Here is an 18,886-nt window from a genome sequence, read left to right as displayed (position 1 = left end):
TTTAAATAATATTTCAGTATATTTAATTGTTTTAACCATGGAAACAGTAAACTCAGAAATGACTGTTCAATATTTCTTCTGGACTGAAGATATCTGGAATCAGGTTCAAAGTTCCATCAAAGGAGCTTCATTTTCATATGTGTACAGAGCTCTGAGGATGATCTACAGCAGAAGGTTGTAGATTCAAAAAATTCACAATGGTTCGAGTGACCTAGAGAAATCTTAAGTCAAAAACCCCAAAGCAGCTCCTGTCCATTATTTAATGTTAATGCTCATGTGTCTGAAAAAGGCAGTTCCCTAGCTGTAAATTGCTCTGTGCTAGGAGTGTATTCTTGGAAAGAACTACTAGATGCTTGCCTGGCTTTGACATCCTCTTCAGAGGACACTGGTCACTATACATAGACATTTCTGAACTAGATAAACCTTTAGTCTCTATGTGGTCAGGGAGCTCTTTATTCCTCTGTAAATTAACCTCACTGAAACTGTTCATACAACTGTTAAGCAAAAGTGAGATTAAAACTGAACTCACTCTATCTTTTAGGTATATGTTAAAGAACAGATATATATAGGTAAAATCCTGAATGATTTTTTTTATCCTTCTTTAATGCATAGCATTTTAGCTATGCATTACTGACAAATCGTGCTTGAGTTTAGTAAAATTGTAATAAAATATTGGTTTTGATTTTTAGGAGCTCTCTGCCAGACTCCTGTCTATTCACAGTGATCAAGATCTGATAGTGGTGACGTTTAAAACTTTCGAGGAAATATGGAAGTTTCTAACCTACCACTCACTGGGTAAAGTTGTTTTACCATACAACAGTTCAATATGATTTTTGTATTCATCTGCAGACAATGTGTGATTGGACAAGGCTCTCAGACACGTGATGGGATTTTTGGGGTGGTCCTCTGCAGGGCCAAGAGTTGAACTTCTATGATCCTTGTGGGTCGCTTCTAACTCAGGTTCTCCTATGACTGGGAATTTGTTGAACACAATTTTGAGAATAGATTTATTAACCCTTAAGAGCAGTAAGTGATGTTCCTGACCTGAGTACCAGTGATTGGGCTGCAGAGATGCTCCAGCCTCCAGGGAAAGCTGCCTTTGTCTCAAAGCAAATAACAGCTATTGGTCCTGGCAGATGTCTTGCCTAAGTTAGATATTCCAGGGCCAGATGATATCATATTTCTAAGCAGTCTATTCCAATCCAGATGGTTTTGTCATAAAGTCTAACCTGTGCTGCAATTTAAATGCTTTTGCAGCTTTTTCTGCTCACTGTTGACATATTGATGTTGCTCCTTTGCATGCTTGTTTTGTTTCCACATCTAAACATGCCTTTTGTAACAATATGATGCCACTGATTTGAGTTCCACTTTCAATATCCTACAATTCTTCTGAGAGAACAGTGGTCCTTTTTGAAGAATAGCATTTGAGTCAGACCTTTGTCTCCATTTTTTCACCTGATTTTTTTTTTTCTGTGTATAGGAAGCTTGTGTGTATTATGATTGAATTTGTCTGTTTCTGTCATAGAAATTTTAAATAACGAATTTTATTTCTAATTTTGTGTTTGCTATTTACTTGCTAATTTGTATTTTTAAATGCTCCTTAGAGAAGTAGAAAAAGGATTGTTCCAATCCAATTTTGCAGATAGAACATAGGAGAAAGAAGCTGCTTCTTGGGAAAGGCTGCGGCTAACAGGGAATTGATTCAGTATCTTCAAAATAGCAGAGTAGCACCTTAATCACTGTCCACCATTCCTCTCCATCATTACCTTTTGCACAAGGATTTGCTAATGTATTAATGTTGGTCCTTTAAGTAGTAATCTACTATCTGTAACATGCTCATTATGATGAGCCAACCCAGATATCCCTGCAACTATCATTACTCCCTGTAACACCTTTGAAAGCCCTACATGCTGATTTAAGGAGTCCCACCTTCTAAGATCAAGCACTATCTTCTGATTTATATGACTCTGGTATGCAGCATCATCTCTGTCCTAAAGAAATTACAGGAATCTGATAGCCAGGCACAGTGTCTCCATATGTTGGCATAGCTGAATCAGGCAACAGGAGTTTATAGAGAGATTATTTTTTGACATTATTTCCAGTCAGCTGTTTTTGATGCTAAGGTGATACCAAGCACCTGATGCTCAAAGCTTGCTGGTGATTATCTTTCAGACTCCAAGCCTTTCTAAGCTACGAAGAACCTTTGTAAGGGTAGGACAGTCTGCTTTTTCAGCAGTATTAGGCACAGAAACATTTTGAGTCTTTTAGGTGTAGTTTGTGAGAGCTGAGCATTAAAAGTAGCTGTAATGCATGTGACAATGGATGTAATTTTACAACTATTATGTAGTAAAATTAGTTATAAGCTGTGCATTAATTAATAATTGAGAAGTCTCTGACTTCCTCAAAGTTTGTCTTTTTGTATAAAACTGTAAAATGGCAAAGAAAACAAGTTGGATATTTTTTCCTAGGTTTTATAAATCATTGCATGGAGAATTTATTCCTAGATCAGTCTTTCTGGCTATATTCTCAAGAGGAGGAAGAAATAGGCATTGAAGTCTGTATAAATGAAAAATCATTAAATTTGATGTGCAGAAGTCTGCTACTACAGGAAGGTAAGTAAGACTGCACATGCTATGGCTAAATTTAGAGAAGCACTTTTCTTTAAAATCTGCAAATTAAATATTAAGATCTATTAAAAAACTTAATGAAGCTGAAATTTGAATTTATTCACTCCAAATACACCAGAAAGAGAAGAGGAAAGAACAAGCACAGATTAGGTTAAGTCGTATCATAAAGGGATTAGAGAAATTCCTGTGCAACTGGTCCATAAATGGATACCAAAAGGATTAGGGGTGGATGTACATTCCAACTTGCCTAATATTATTGCAGATTCTGGAGATGTGCAGGAGAGGGATTATGGATAGTTGCCAGGCTTGTGTACTTCTCCTAAACAGCATCACCTGCTTTTGCAGTCAGACAGAATGATGGGGTAGACGGATTGATTACTGCAATAGGAATATTGAAAATGCTGCAATAGAAGGTTCTACACTTCATTTAAGACCTCAGCTCTGCATTTCTTTAATGAAAGAAAAGCTAGAGAGAAATATGTGAATATCTGACAATTGGAGAGAAAAGTCTTGAAAAATCTGACTTTTTAATTTAATATTACTGACACTCTTCAAGCAAGTTTTAAGGCTTGCATGACACTAAAACATTACATAAAATGACATCTGCTCCACTGCTTTTGTTTTAGGATCACTTTTTGCTTTATGTCCTGACAATCTGATAAGAAAGATAATGGCTACAGACAATGAAATAAAAGCTTATCTTGAGACTGGGGATTTCACTGAAGATGTAACAGGTGGATCTGTGGATAGCAACGCATCTGTGTTGTCTAAGACTTCTCTGGAGCCATTGAACCCTTTCCATCAGTAGGTACCTGACCCTACCTACCTATTTCATATGCATCTGTCTCATATGTGCACACCTCTGCTTAGACAGAGATGTCTCCTAAGGGTAGCTTGTTGTGGAACATCCATCTTCGTTGACACTGAGAAAAAGATGCTCTAACTGCTTTCATACCACACAACTGAAATTAATCCTGCTGCCTGCAGAGCTGTGTTTAGAGATGGTTTGCCAGCTTGTGAGTTGGATATTGCTTTTCTTCCTGACTCTGACAAAAAGTCCATTAACATTTTTTCTAGTAATGTAAATTGAAAATTTTCGATTTTCAGGATGCTTGGAAAAGTGGATGTTAACAGGCTAGCAGTGTTTTTCACTTAACATTGCTGGGAGCTACTCACCTCCTTAATGCAGTTTCTCAAGATCAGTTCAAGCCCAGAACCAAAATGACATCAAAGGACTCACTTTAGAAATCACCATAAAACAATTAATTCTTGGTGCTCTCAGTACTTAAAACTGGAATGACCTGGGGCAAGGAGAAATAGCATGACTTTCTCAGTTTGGTTTGTTTGCCCAAAGTAAGAGGACTTTTACTACTAATATTAATCAAAACATAACTGTCTGAAGTGTATGGGCTGTGCTGAAATTGAAAACTAGTTGTGAGAGGGATGCATTAGTTTCCAAATGGATTTAAAATATCACTGTTGTTGTCACAGCATTCAGTGAAATGCTCTACACACTAACCTCAATTTCTTTTTCTACTTTCAGATGGTTTCTTAAAGGGTATTCTAATCCTATTGATTTTTCATGCAAAACTGAATCTAAATCCATCAGAAAAGTTGGTAAGAAACTCCATTCAAACATCAACATTAAAATAACCCCAAACATATTCTATACTTTTGCTAGGACACACTAAAGGGTTCAATTACTTTTTTTCTCATTTTATTAGGATGGGAAAACAGCTTTCAAAATTACATTGCAGTAAAATTAATGCGAGAGTAAAGCTCTGCCTAATTTGAGTTACACTTCTTTCCCCTTTTTCCTCCTAAATACTGTATGAAGAAGATGCACAAAGTAATAGAGTAATTGAGTCAAGGATGCCTCTGTAGCTTCGATAATCTTTAAAATTAGAAAATGCTCCAATGTAATCTTTCATTGTGGATCTTTCATATGTGTATTGCTTTATCTAATAGTGCTGGGGAAATAAAACTTATACAGATGGTCTGAGGTTAGAGAGAAAAATGGCTTATTTTCTACCATGCATCTCCATTATAATAGTGTATTGACTGCTATATCACTGCATATTTATCCATTAGGGATTGTTTTAGTTTGGTTTAAGCGTTTTACTCTGGCCCAAGTTCAAAGCCCTTTGTAAGAGATAAAGTAAGGACTTAAACCATTTTTTTCTTCTTTGTGATGGAATTTGCTAGAATTTTGAAAACATTTTAGACTTTGCTTTCTGATGGCTGAGAAATGAGGATTTTTTAAAATGCTATTTACCATTCTCATCACTCAAACCAAACTGGGTTTTGCATGCTTTAAGTCTTACAAGAGCGGATGTGCAACTCATGAGTTCCAGGAATGTATCTTGCTAAATATATTCTTCTGCTGAGTTGCTTTTTTATTAAGTGCATTTCTATTGTTAAGTTACTTTATCTGCAAATATTACTTATCTCCCTATTACACAGCAATGGGATCCTGTCTAGCTGTGATGAATTATGCAAGTATTGTGCCAGAGGAGCTGAGTTTCCAGGACGGGGACAAAATTGAGATCCTTGGCTACTTCATTGAATGCATGGAATGGTTTCTTGGAAGACATGTGTTTACTGGCCAAATAGGTTTTGTAAAGACAAGTCATGTGAAACTGGACTTATCCGGAAATAAGTGAGTGATATGTATTTATCTTATAAACAAAAAGGGGTTTAGTCTCTTAAGCTTTAAAACAGTGAATGGTAAATCTAGGGGTTTTTTTGTTTTGGTTTGGGTTTTTTTGTGTTGTATTTTTGTTTTGATGAGAATTGTTGTAGCATGTATCAATCAAAACAAATGCAAAGAAATTGGAATATGAAGTCTGATTAAATGTTGGAAAATATCAGTTTGTAGCTGAGCTTCTTACTGGGCAAAGAAGCTTTTGGACTTGGTATATTGTTCAGTTTCTCTTCTTTGGATCACAAGATCCAAGAAGCTTTACCCTTGTGGACAGTTCCATTTTTGCAAGTCTCTGAAGGTCCTTGTTAAAGCATCTGAGTTCTGTTTTTTTCCATACCCTCAATTACAGGCCTTAACTTGCTTCAATGGAACCTTTACAAATAGTTGCTAATAATTCAGACTGAAACCTCTAAATAAAGTGTGTATGTCAGCATGCATTGGCACTGTGTAATTAGGCTGCTCTTACCAATATGCCTGAACTGTTTGCATGCTGAAACAAGGAGTTCCAAAATGTTGTTTGCACACCCATTTTATATGTAACTCTAGGCTTATATTAGAAAATCAATACCATAATGTCCTTAAAGGTTTGTCCTTCTAATAAATACTCTCAAAAAATGCTCTACCATGACACTTACATAAAGCTTACTCTGATATGGCAGAAACTGTTAGCTACAAGTGTAGCTACTATCAGTTTATATGCTATTTATAAATGTGACTAAAACTAATTTTGAACACAGCACAACCTATAATGTAAAGATTGTATTAGTTTCTCTAACAAGTTCCAATCTGACTGATGCAGTGAGCTCCTTGAGCCAACTCTGCTATCAAGCACCTTCAAAGTTATTCCTTTCCTTGTTAGACCACGAGATCTGGATTTTCTTGAAGCAGAAGAGCTATCTTTTTTTTCAGAAGAAAAAAAAATGGAAGAAGTAATACATTTGTTGAAACAAACCTCCATCACAGATGTTTGCTCTGTGTACAGAATAGGTAAGTATGAGTTTTACTTCTTTTTGCTGCACCAGATATGTTTGCAGTTTCTATATCTCTGTTATAACTGGTTTTGGTGTTGTTTTTTGTTTTGTGTTTGGGGTTTTTTTTGTTGTTGTTTTGTTTTTAATTTCAATGAGATTCCAACCTTTATACCTACTTTGAAATATCTTAGTATTCAGTTGGTTTTTAGATGTGGCATGTATAAATCCTTTATATCATCTTTGCTACTTTACTGCTGTTGCAAGAGTTTTCCCAGCAGTGCATTTACAAATCTTCTTTTGTCCTTTGTCTTTTTTTTTTTTTGAGTGAATTTAAGCAGCAGGCTTTTAAAAACTCTATTATCAAGCTGAACAGATCTCCAAGCTTTTACATGTCTGCATTATGAATTATAATTTCACATGGCTGCATTAAAAAAGGCAGTATGTTCACCCAAATACTGCTGGCTTTTCATTCATCTTGGGAAAGGTGGCATAATAACTACTGACAGCTAATGCAAACATATGCCTCTTCACGCTTGATTTAACTTTCAAAGGTACAGAAAAATAGCAAAATCTAGTAATATAAACATTATCTCTGATACAGACGTTATTTCTCTACGAGCTGAGGCTTTACATAAACCATTAGGGGTAACTGGGGTTTCACCTTTGTAGACTTACTGTAAGGCAGGGTAACGTAATTGTCTTGCTGAACTGAACAGAGGCAGCAATTTCTTTTTCCACCACAGGCTGTTGGTGATGCATATGCTTGTCAGATATCTAACAAAGTTTTATCTCCATTAGTGCCATCCCAAGAGACAGGCCTGTAGGCTCCAGTTTGAAAGCAGCCGGTGTGTACCTTTGACTTGGGTGCATTGGTTTAATTCTACAAATCAGTCTCTGTGTGTGAACAATAACTAAGGCATGTCAGGCCTGAGCTGCAAAATGCAACTCATGTAAATGTGCAAAATAACTCCACAGCTCACCTTCCTTGCTCAAATGAAAAGCCTGGAAACAAAAGTTCAGACCTCTGCAATATTAAAACAATGTCATGGACATGCTGCTATTTTTGCCTGTTCCGCGTTTTTCACCACATCTCGTCTTCTCCCTAACCTTAAGTGCTGACTTCTTTTCACATCTTCCCCCTTTCACTTCTTTACCACTTCTCTTAAACAGCACAATTGATCAACATAACTCCACTTATCCAGAGCAAGCATTTTTTAATATTCACTTGATGTATTGTTGTATGATCTGAATAAGTGGGTTTTTGATTGCTTACATCTAAATCACTGTACTGAGAAGTGTTTATTTATGTGCACTTCCTTGATTAGATATTCAGAACATTAAGTTACAATTACTCTAAACATCTGTGGCATTCATCCACCAAAGTCAGGAAAGCATTTAAAGAAAGGAGTTTCAGAAGTAAACAGTCAGTGAGAGTTCATTCTTAAAGGCTAGTAAAGTAGCTTTGCATCAGCTTAAACAGAGCTTGAATAGGTCTGTGAGCCTCTGTGATTTTTTTTTTTTAATATATCCTTCAGCACCACTTCTATTGCATCTAGTGTATGAAAGACAGTTAACATAATCCTGAAATGCAGCATGACAACTGAAATGCCTTGAGAAATATCTCCTACACAAAAATAGTAATTCTTAAATGTTCTACAGATGTGCTATGATAAAAATTTAAAGCCAGACCCATAGTAATAATGTCTACGGAATTAAGAGATACATTTTTTAAAAATAAAAGACGGAGTGATGTTTTCACCTGCACACTACCAGAATGTCCGCAAAAGTCTGACACTCTAATCCTCACAAATATTTCCCCTCCCTCCATTGCCCTGGGAATGACACTAAAAATATTAATGGCTCCTTGTTACCTCATTTTACAAGTGGGTTGTGGAGAATGGTCATATCTTTGCTGCCCATTTGTATTTTAAGGCAGCAGAAATGCATCCCTCAGGCAGGACAGATTGGCTTTAATTCTGAGATATGCAGTTGTCTCCTCACTTTACTGAGCAGAGGTAGGTGCATGATGATAACCACGTAGAAGCAGTGAATTGTGTCAGCAGGAGGGTAAGTCCCTCATCTGTTAGCTTTGGGTCCGACTTAAAAATTTCTTCTCTTTTAAATTTCCAGGACACATCAAATTCTCCTGACATAAAGAATTATCAACTCAAAAATTGTCTTTTCTTTCAGTTTTAAATCTCCTAAAAACAAAGATACCATAGCTAACATGAGTGTTTTCTTTCTTACAGATGAATTAGAAGAACCAGAATTTCAGAAAGCTCATGAATATGGTAATAATTCATATGCATAAAATTTTCACATAAAATTACCATGACTTCTGATATTTCTGGTATATTTACTAGCTTTTCTTCTTCTAATGTCTCTTCAAATTCTAATTTTCTTCTCTCATTGTTTGCTTTCTGAGATTTTGTTGTAACCCCTTCTCACTAGGTTTTGCTGTACAATATTGCGGGTTTTCACTAATATCAGATGTCTTTCTTGGAACTTGCTATCCAGTTGCAGACTGTATGACTTATTTTTACTGCTGTGACACACATATGCACTACCTCCCAACTCCTCCACATTGTTTTCCAGAGCAAAATATTGTTTATGGGACACCTGACAAGTCCTGATTTGAATTCCAGCAGGTTTTTCATCTGCTAGAAAACTTCATCCCATAAATAGATTTCCCAAAGGAGATGTTTTGATGAAGATACAGAATTATTTCCCTTTTGCATTTTGTTGGCAAGCTGTCACTATAATTATTTTTATTGTATTATTTCTCTAAACACCATTTTTTATATTTGATTCTGCTGTACAGTTTCAGAAATGAGATGCTAAGGTAATTGAGCTCTAAATCTGCAGCTTCAACAAGCTCCTGTTCATCTGCAGCTGTAAGCTTAAGCACTATGACTGCAAATTACATCCCTAATCCCTGCCCTATTAACTGGGCTGGATAACAGCGGGCAGACTAAGAGTTGATGCCATATCTGTCTTCATTATATTTGTAAGATATTCAACAATATTGTCACTAGGAGAACTTAGATCAATGACAACATGAGTCACCCCAAATTTGAGAAAGATAATCAGGGTTGGTATTTGACTGAAAGAAGAAATCCTATTACACATTGTTTAGACCTGGGTGGCCACACCTGGGCAGGAGAATAGAAACTTTGCAGGCACACCCAGAGCAGCCATGTGAGACTTCAGTAACTCAAATATCAGTCTTACTCTCTGTCCTGGTTAACCTGCCTTAGCATGTTCTCAGGACATACCCTTACTCAGCTTGCATGCTTAAATTCACATTTCCCTTATACCTTAAGTTCAACCTGTATCCATGCCCTGACCCAGGGCCCTTTTTCCAGCCTCCATTCAGACTTTGGGTCTTCCTAGATTCTCATCTTCTCCTTCTTACTAACTAGACTGAACTGTAATTCATTGGCAGATCTCTCTTGCTCATATATGTGTGGAGAGAGCAGAGAATATACAGAGTGTATTTTTTAGTGTACACAGACACAAAGCAATTTGAATTAATACTGAACTTCAGTTGGATTAGTGTTAGATCAGGCACAGGGTCTGGCTAGACAACTATATGGATCCCTAACTTGCTTACACGTGGCAAGTCCTGTTTATTCCCACTCTTCCAGTCTCCCACACTTGTTCCTCCCTGATCCTTCCTGGTATCTTTTTACATCTTTTCTTGTCTCTTAGCCATACTGTTAGTAAATCACAGTATGTTTACATAATGTTTTCTTAAAAGCATCTTCTACTGAGAAGTGTTTCGGTTGGTCTATGAAAGATCTGTGTGCGTGCATGGAGGAAGTTATGATCTGTACCTTATTTTAAATTTCAGAAATTCCATGCTCCCATTCTAGTGCAGGATCCACTAGCAAGAATGGCAAGATAGAAGAACTGCTGAAGAACTTCAAGAATTTGGAGGCCACTCAGGCAGGAGAGCCAGCTACAGAAGGAAAGGAATCTGCTAGTTCTTCAAAGATTGAAATCTTTCCTCCACCTGAAGGACCTCGCTTCCACATATGTCAAGATGATGTTCAAGCATTTGACATCCCTGAGTCTCTGCTACTTTTCTTAAACAGGAAAGAGTATGAGAGCAACTTCAAAAACCTGTATGATTTCTCTTACTCATTTACCAACACCTTATTTTATGGATTTTCAGAAGAAGAAGAACTGGTTAGTTTTTTAAGATTAGCAAGGGAAGCAGCAAAGAAAGCAGGAATGTCCTGGGCACTAGCAAGGCTATGCTTTCTCTTAGGTAGGCTTAGTGTTAAAAAACTGAAGTTTTCCCAAGCTCGGGTGTACTTTGAGGAAGCACTGAGAGCAGTAGCTGGAGTGTTTAATGATTTGTACTTCGTGATTGCTCTTTATACAAATCTAACAGTCATCTACTTGACACAGAAGAACAAAGAAAAGTGTGCTCGAGTTTTTGACAAGGCTACATCTCTTCTCGTGGGAATTCCCAACTACATTTGCAGTGCTGACCTGGAGTCAGATATACTGAAGTATGCTCTGAAGAGGACAGTTTTGAGCCAGAACCAACATGCAGAGGCAAGGGCATGCTTTCTACTGGCAAAACATTACAGCGCACGCAAACAACACGATGAGGCACTGCCATTCTTGGAAAGGTTTCAACTCTTGCTCAATGACCTGGGTTTACAAAACAACTTATCCAACAACTGTTATTTCAAACTAGCAGAGTCCTACAGTGAAAAGTGTTTGCCACACATTGTATTAAGTTGCATAAAGGTTACCTCTCCCCAGAGCTCCAGTACTTTAATGGATTCCCTGAAAAGGATTGATTTAATCATCAAAAATGCTCCCAAACTCTATGGCCTGAAAAAGCTCAGACAAATATTCCCATCCCAAATTGCACCTTACCTCATACAAGCCCTTTCGTCTGTGTTTACTGATGAGCAGCAAGGATTGTGCAGCACCATCTATCTTCACTTAGCAAAACTGTACAGCCACCACAAACAGTATGGAAAAGCCATTGCTTACATGATGAAAGCACTGGACTCTGATGCTTCTGCTAAGCCAGAGGAAACTATTAACTACTTGGTTTCACTTGCTTGGTTATACATTCTTTACAAGCAATATGATGTGGCTTTAACCATTTTAAATACTGTTGTAGGCTCTTCATGTAGTCCTCACCAACTAGGCATTGCTTATAATATGCTTGCTATTGCTTTGAAAAGGACAAACAACACAAAAGAAGCTGCTGAGAGCTACTACAAAGCGCTGCGACTTTCAGAAGAGGCTGAGATGACCCATAACCAAGCTATAGCCCTGGCTAATTTTGGGGCACTCTGCCTGCATGCAGCAGCCAGCAAGCTTGCAGAACATTATTTTATCAGGGCAGTTAAGCTATTCTCCAAGCTTCCAAGTATGGACTGTGGTCAAGACTTTATCCAAGTCCTCCTTCAGTTGGGATGTTACTATGTTGGTGGAACTCAAAGGGAAAAAGGAAGGTTTTACTATGAATGGGCTTTTTTAGTTGCAATGGAGACAAGTCATCTGGAGAGTAAGTATATTTTTTTTTTCTCTCAAGTCACAAAATGTACCCTGTTTGGGAATTTTTGTTATATAGGTATATTAGAGCTGCATTTAGAAGAGGCGTATCTTATTTTCTTTATTCTTGCTACCATGATTAAGGAGCTTATGTAGGTAAGGTGATTGTGTTACTATTTTATTTTGGAGATGAAGTTTGAAGTAACCTCTAGCCTTTAACTCTGGAGGTGAAGGAAATGGCAGTGGGATCTTCTTATTATGACTTTTACGTTTTTCATTGACTGCGCTGTGATTTGTGAAATGGTGAGAATTAATAATTTTAAAAATAATTTAACTTTCATTTTAAAATAGAGATTCATGTTAGTATTTCCAATCTATTCTCCTAGGTCAACTGCAAGCGATTAAACTGCTGTGTCAGTTTTACAGTACAGTTGTTCCCAACGAGGCTCAGTGTGTCATCTATAATGAATATCAACTATCTTTAGCTAGAAAGATGTCCAACAAAGTTCTGGAGGGACAAATTTTGGAAACTATTAGTCAGCTCTATTTGTCTTTAGGAACAGAAAGGTAAGACATGCTAAATGACTTTTCATTCTGATTTTAACTTTTCTGTTATTTGTGCAAAAGCTGAATATGATGATTTTTTTCTCTCTCTCCGCTTTGCTAATAGACTTTATCAGAATTGAAGGGTCCAATGCTAGTGGAGATTTCTCTTGTTTCTTTTTGAGTAACTATAATCTCTCAAGGGAGACAAGATGTTCAGCAGGAATTAGCAGTACTTGAAGAACCAATTTATTTTTAAAATCTATATAGATACATTTTAAACATATTATTATGCACCTCTTGACAACTGCTATATCAGATGACTTGTTTGCAATGATTTTTGCAAGTCTTTTTAAAAAAACCACCCAAATTATGTATTCTGAACAGGTCAGGCATTAAATTGTCACTATGTAAGTGTTTCTCTTTGAGGAAAGGCTTTTTTCAGAACTTATATAAGTATGAAGCCTATGTGCAAAACTGTGTAGCTTTAGTCTCCAGCAATTTCTATATTGCTCTTATTTTCAGAATACCAATTTTTTGCTTTCCACTATTGAAATAACAGATTGCACAAGTTAAATCGTAGTAACTAACAGGTGCTGGAGAAACTTACAGGTTTCTCTAACAATGTTTAAAGTACCTTTAAAGGCTTTTTTTTTTTTTTTTTCTCCTTACTGTACTTCAGGGAATCACTTTGGATTCAGGTATTTTCAAGTACCTGAATTCATGCCTTGGTAAGGATAAAAAAATATTCTCAGTTGTGGAAAGAGAACAGATGCCTATTTTAGCTTTAAGTGGCTGCAGTCCAAGCATCTAACTTTGCTAGTAGATCACCCAATTTATTTTGCTTTGGTCATTGCTTTTTAATGAAATAGTTGGTGACCATTCTTTGGAGAGACTGAAGAGAAAGGGGTTGGTTAAGATTTCAAGCTACCTGGAATTTGCAGAAGGATTTTACTAGCTGGAGAAGCTGCTGCTTAGTGTGCTTGTAATACACAAAACTTAGGTTTCCTTGGAGCCTGGCTCCCAGACTATATAACCTTAGCAGGCTACCAGAAAATAACACATAGTCAATGTGGTATTAGACCATAGTATCACAGTATTCTTTGAGTTAACAGCGCTGAGTAACAGGGCACATATGTCTGTGGTCAAGTAACAGAAAACTACTGTGTCCATGCCAGCGGACCAGCCTGACCTGTTCCAGCTGCTGTGCTGGGTTATGAATTGGTAGATGCTTCTATCTGCTGTAAAAGCAAAGACTCTGGAGGGATGAAAGTAGCATTCAATAACTGGGCTGGGTTGGACTACTTCAACTATCTTGCCTTTCCTCGTGTTAGGAGCTTGTTAGCAGAGCAGACTGAAATGTCAGGCTTGTTCAGTGAATCTTTACTTCCTCTCATGATTATAAAATGAGTGACAGGTCTCTTCAATCTCTTTTTAAGAATCAGAAAGTGATAAAACCAATTTTTTTCCCTCTGATGAAATATCTTGTTGAGATAGAACTGAAATCTTGACAGTGTGAAGTACAAGGGAGGGTATTACTCTAAGATTTGTTTTGGTTCTCTTTGGAGCTCTAAGCATGCTGTTCTAAAGATGCACTCTGTAAGGGTTCACTGTAACTATGCAGGTCATGTTATATTTTAATTTGTTTGTGCCTTGTGCATGGAAGGAAATGCAACAGGTCAGGGTGATGGGAATACAGAACAAGACAGATTTAATGAGTCCAGATTTTTTGTGTCTAAAACATTGTAAAGTCAATAAATCTGATATGTCTTTCTTTACACTTAAAGAAAATTGTACTGTCTAATGATCTGATAATTAAGGTGCTTCTAGAACTGATCATGTCATGTCCCATTCTCCTCTGCCCTACCACCCCCCTCCCCATTTTCCCTGTTTTTTTTCTACAATTGCTGATTAGTCTGAATTGTGCTTAAGTCACATGGCCTAAGTGACTAAAAAAAGAGATTACAGATGCAATTTCTTCCTGAAGTTTTTAGGAAAACTTCAGTAATGGTAGAAGAGTTAAAGATGAGGAAAGATTTTTCTACCTCTCAGTTTGAGGTAGAGAAAGGATACATCTAAACTATCTAGCAGGAGACATAGATGGAACAAAAAAAGGAAGAGGAAAAAGACAGTTCTCTGGTTACTAGTGTAATATAGCTGAGAAATTATAATTGTGCACGAAGTAGGGGAAACAGATTGTCTGAAACTTTTCTCACTATGAAGAAATCCATTTGCAATTCTGAAGAAACCCTTCAGTGATTAGCAGTTCTCCCCGTTTCAGGGCCTACAGGTCAGCTCTGGAATATACCAAAAGAAGCCTTGGGATATTTATAGATCTCCAGAAAAAAGAGAAAGAGGCATATGCTTGGCTACGGGCAGGACAGATATATTATGTACTGAGGCAGAATGAGCTTGTGGATCTTTATATTCAGGTATGCTGTCAACATGGTGCAGGTGGCATGGTAAGGGTAAGTAATTCAACATAGAGATTCCAGAGATTTTGCTAATGTATGCTCTGAACGTATAGTTGACACTATTTATGTAATGCTCAAAAGCATTTTCCATTGGTGCTTCATTTTTATGTATTGCTTGACTCTGGAAAGATTCTGGGAAGTGACCTTTCTTAGTTCCTGCTCTGCTGTAAAAATACTTTTCTCCCATTGTAAAGGGGAGTGCTGCCTTATACTGCAGGATCCATACAGGGCTTGAGTCTTGACTGGTGTATGAGTAATACCAAAATGTGATCTCTAAATAAAATAACCAGACACCTGTTGTTAAGATGTTTAAAAAAGAAATCTACAAAACCTGAAGATATAGGAAAAAAGTTCATATTAAAATGTCCTGACACACAATACGTGGTGCTACTGAAATTTTTCTCTCAATTAGGTTATATTTTGAATACTTACAAGCAAAACTGAATGCATATATTTGCAAGAAGGACCTGTTCTATACCCCTGTTACTTCTTTCTTTTACAAAATAATTTTAGCTGATAGCCCCCAAGTCAGTCACCTTGTGGTACAAGAGCAAAATCAGCATGTGGGATAATTTTCTCTATCTGCTTGGTTTTCTCCAAGAGGAGGAGTGTGTCAGGCACATGCATGTGTATTTCATACTGTGCATGTATGGAATATGGAATTTAGAGCAGAGTGTCAGTGCCTATCCATGAGGAAAGTCTCAAAGCAGGAATCTGCCCACTAAAAATTTGACAGCTGTGATTTATGCCAGTAACTTGTGCAAAGCATCACATCTTAACTTGCTGGTAAAACACAGACTCCACAATGCTATGCAATAGAGTCCTTAGGCACCTGAAGCCAAAACAGGTGGAAAAGAATTGCTGCCTTTGTGCTTAAGTAGAGAGAATGTACTTTTTCATTACTACTTATCCTATCAATAACTGAGTATCCTGGTATTGTTGCCTTGGGGAAGATACCTGCTGCCTTTCATTAAATCCTTTTTGTTAACAAGGCATGTATTTATTCAGGAAAACAGGATAGTGGATCTGCATTTATTTACAAAATTCACTTCACTGGCTTTTAAAGCTGCAGTTAACAATACCTACCTTAAAATTGAAACATTTCTATGATATATTTGATCTATTTCAAATTTAGTATGTTGCAGCTATCAAATACACTAGTGATTTTAGAGTTCCATCTTCTGATAGAGGTAGCAGGATACTATTGCCAGATAAAGGGAAAACCAGGCTTTGTTTCTTCTTCAGTAGCTGCTGCTGGCTTGCTCAAAACCAGGTTATCACAAAAGAGCATGTTCTCATCAAATATAGCCTTTCCTATCATTATAATAAGAGAAGCCTTAGGGATCGTTTTTTCCAATTGCTTGTACTTATTATGTTCTACCATGAAGTAACAAAGATTTACTTTTTCGCTTTCCTTCCCCATTCCTTATTTTCATTTCAGGTTGCTCAGGATGCTGCTCTTTGCACAGGAGATCCAAATTTAGGAATGGAATTGTCTGAAGCTGCTGGAGACATATTTTTCAATGGTACTTGGGAAAAGGAGAAAGCAGTGACTTTCTACAGGGTTTGTGCAGTTTTTTTACTGCATCGATAGTTATGTACCTCCCCCCACAGGAGGTATTCTACAAATGCTGAACCCGAAGCTGATCCTCTCAGCAAACAGTTTATAAGCTATTGCTCCTGAGAACTTTGTCATGGTGTTAGTAGATATCTCCTGTTTCAACTTCTCTTCTGGTTGCAAGTTATGTTATAAGCAAAGAGCAAAATGAAACCAGAATTACTTGATTTGACGTAAACGAGAACCTGTCAGTGCACATCTTGGAGTCCAGCCATACATAAGATGCTGTTATGTGTTTCAGGACAGGGCTCTTCCACTTGCTGTTCAGACTGGCAACAAAACCACTGAACTCAGATTATGCAATAAACTAGTGGAATTGTTGATGAATCTGAGAGCCTATGAGGAAAGTCTGGAATATGCAAGAGCAGCTCTTATGCTCAGTGTAAATTTAGGTAAGACCAATTTCTATTATAGCCGAATATGAATGATACCTCTAAAAATACAGCAGAACTCTAAAGCTTTATTCCCTTTAATTCATCAGATTTCTTGCCAGGATTTCATAACAATACTATAATTGCTACTGTGCCTCTAGTCAAGAACGAACAACTTTATTGCTGCCTTTTCTAGGTCTACGTTCATAATGGAAAACCTTTGAGAGAGTGTAGAATTAAACCTGGAATTTCAAGTCCAAACTGAGTATGCTTCTAACAGCTAAGATGTAATGCTGATGAATAATATTGTCCCAAGAGGCTTTTGAGTGTCATATGCTTTCAGATTTGCTCATAGCCCTGCTGGTGAACCAACACAGGATGAAGTAATCAAAAACTATAGGGCTAGTTTTAAAATTACTGTTCAAGCTTGGGAACTGTTCAACTGATTAAGAACCCTCTCACCTCTCTTTACAAGCACAGACAGGTGATTCTGAGCACACTGGAAAATCATCTTTTTGTCTTTAATTCTACTACTTTTCTGTCTTTCATTCCTTTCATAGTAATCTATTTGTATTCTATGTAAGTATGCACAGGGTGTATATATATACATGAGAGATTAATATAGCTATTTCTTAAAATCCTAGACACTGTCAAATCCTACAGCAGGAAATTCAGAAATTTCATGAGATTTTTCTTAAAGGGCATGTATCTCTTAAGCAAAAGTAATTGTATGCAATAAAGGCTCAGCAAATTCAATACAGAAATTAAAAAAAAATAGTGTAGATGTATTCTGATTTGAGACTGATTACTTTATCTCTTTGGTTTTATCTTATTCATATGTCATCTCATTAGGAAATCAGCTAAATGAACGAATAGCTTACCATCGTCTGGCTGTCATCCATCACCATTTGGGTCACTGTGAACTAGCTGAACATTTCTATTTAAAGGCCTTGTCCCTCTGTTCCTCCCCTCTGGAGTTTGAGGAGGAAACACTATATTATGTCAAGGTGTATTTGATCTTAGGAGATATTATATTCTATGACCTTAAGGTAAGAAATTCTAATAACTGCTGCAGAAAATTGTTACACTGATTAAGGTTTCATAGAATCAAGTTTTGCCGTGTTCTGGTTTTGTGTGTTTGAAATGTAAACAATAAAGTGGAAAAACCTACTGAAGTTTAGAATCTATATTACTTTTGTTAGATATGTACAAGCCTGAACTTGGCAATCGTCTTACACTAATTGTACAATAGAGGTACTATTTTTGTGTCTCTTATTTCAGGATCCCTTTGATGCAGCAGGCTATTACCATTTGGCACTTGCTGCTGCCATGGACCTGGGCAACAAAAAAGCTCAACTGAAGATTTACACCAGACTTGCAGTAATCTACCATAACTTCCTTGTGGATCGGGAAATGTCTCTCTTCTTCTACCAAAAGGCAAGAACCTTTGCAACAGAGCTGAATGTTAGGAGAATAAATCTAGCTCCTGATCGGTGTTACAAGAGATCATAAGCATCTTTGGAAAATTCAGTCTGACTGCTACAGAAGTACCTAGAGAAGTACCCAGAGAAGTACCCACACTGGCTCTGTGGGAAGATGCGTTCAATGTTTCATTATGCATGTGCTGTAAGCCAGAGCTCAGCATCCCGGACCATATTACCAGTCTATGTGGCAGTGAATTACATTTCATTGTCTTTAAGATAAACAGTCTTGTACATGTTTAAGGATGTGAACTAAAACCAAAACCCAACAGGTTTTGTGTTTGTGTTTGTGGTGTTTGTTTGTTTGTGGTGTTTGTTTGTTTGTGGTGTTTGGTTGTTTGTGGTGTTTGGTTGTTTGTGGTGTTTGGTTGTTTGTGGTGTTTGGTTGTTTGTGGTGTTTGGTTGTTTGTGGTGTTTGGTTGTTTGTGGTGTTTGGTTGTTTGTGGTGTTTGGTTGTTTGTGGTGTTTGGTTGTTTGTGGTGTTTGGTTGTTTGTGGTGTTTGGTTGTTTGTGGTGTTTGGTTGTTTGTGGTGTTTGGTTGTTTGTGGTTTTTTGTGGGGGGGGGGTTTGT

At 37.1% G+C, this 18,886-nt stretch overlaps 1 protein-coding gene across 5 annotated transcripts in view; it reads left to right on the top strand.

Moving 5' to 3' along the window:
* The window catches only part of SH3TC1 (SH3 domain and tetratricopeptide repeats 1), a 31,593-nt gene extending 12,978 nt beyond the window's left edge, over positions 1-18,615 (top strand). For 3 of the 5 annotated variants that reach the window (XM_032686781.1, XM_032686782.1, XM_032686783.1), the window contains exons 5-18: positions 690-795; positions 2,469-2,612; positions 3,254-3,431; positions 4,171-4,244; positions 5,091-5,286; positions 6,191-6,318; positions 8,552-8,593; positions 10,156-11,841; positions 12,215-12,395; positions 14,653-14,803; positions 16,287-16,409; positions 16,705-16,855; positions 17,687-17,883; positions 18,116-18,615. In XM_032686781.1, coding sequence (XP_032542672.1) covers positions 690-795; positions 2,469-2,612; positions 3,254-3,431; positions 4,171-4,244; positions 5,091-5,286; positions 6,191-6,318; positions 8,552-8,593; positions 10,156-11,841; positions 12,215-12,395; positions 14,653-14,803; positions 16,287-16,409; positions 16,705-16,855; positions 17,687-17,883; positions 18,116-18,346 — 3,588 coding nt within the window. In that variant the 3' untranslated portion in view covers positions 18,347-18,615. Of the gene's footprint in view, positions 1-689; positions 796-2,468; positions 2,613-3,253; positions 3,432-4,170; positions 4,245-5,090; positions 5,287-6,190; positions 6,319-8,551; positions 8,594-10,155; positions 11,842-12,214; positions 12,396-14,652; positions 14,804-16,286; positions 16,410-16,704; positions 16,856-17,686; positions 17,884-18,115 lie in introns of those variants that run through there. The other 2 variants (XM_032686784.1, XM_032686785.1) reach the window with 2 other exon arrangements.
* The last annotated feature ends 271 nt before the right edge of the window (positions 18,616-18,886 follow it).

Source organism: Chiroxiphia lanceolata, chromosome 4, assembly GCF_009829145.1.
Source record: "Chiroxiphia lanceolata isolate bChiLan1 chromosome 4, bChiLan1.pri, whole genome shotgun sequence".
Taxonomy (NCBI): Eukaryota; Metazoa; Chordata; class Aves; order Passeriformes; family Pipridae; genus Chiroxiphia; species Chiroxiphia lanceolata.
Note: the sequence above shows the minus strand (reverse complement) of the source record. Positions and strands in the feature narration are given on the sequence as shown.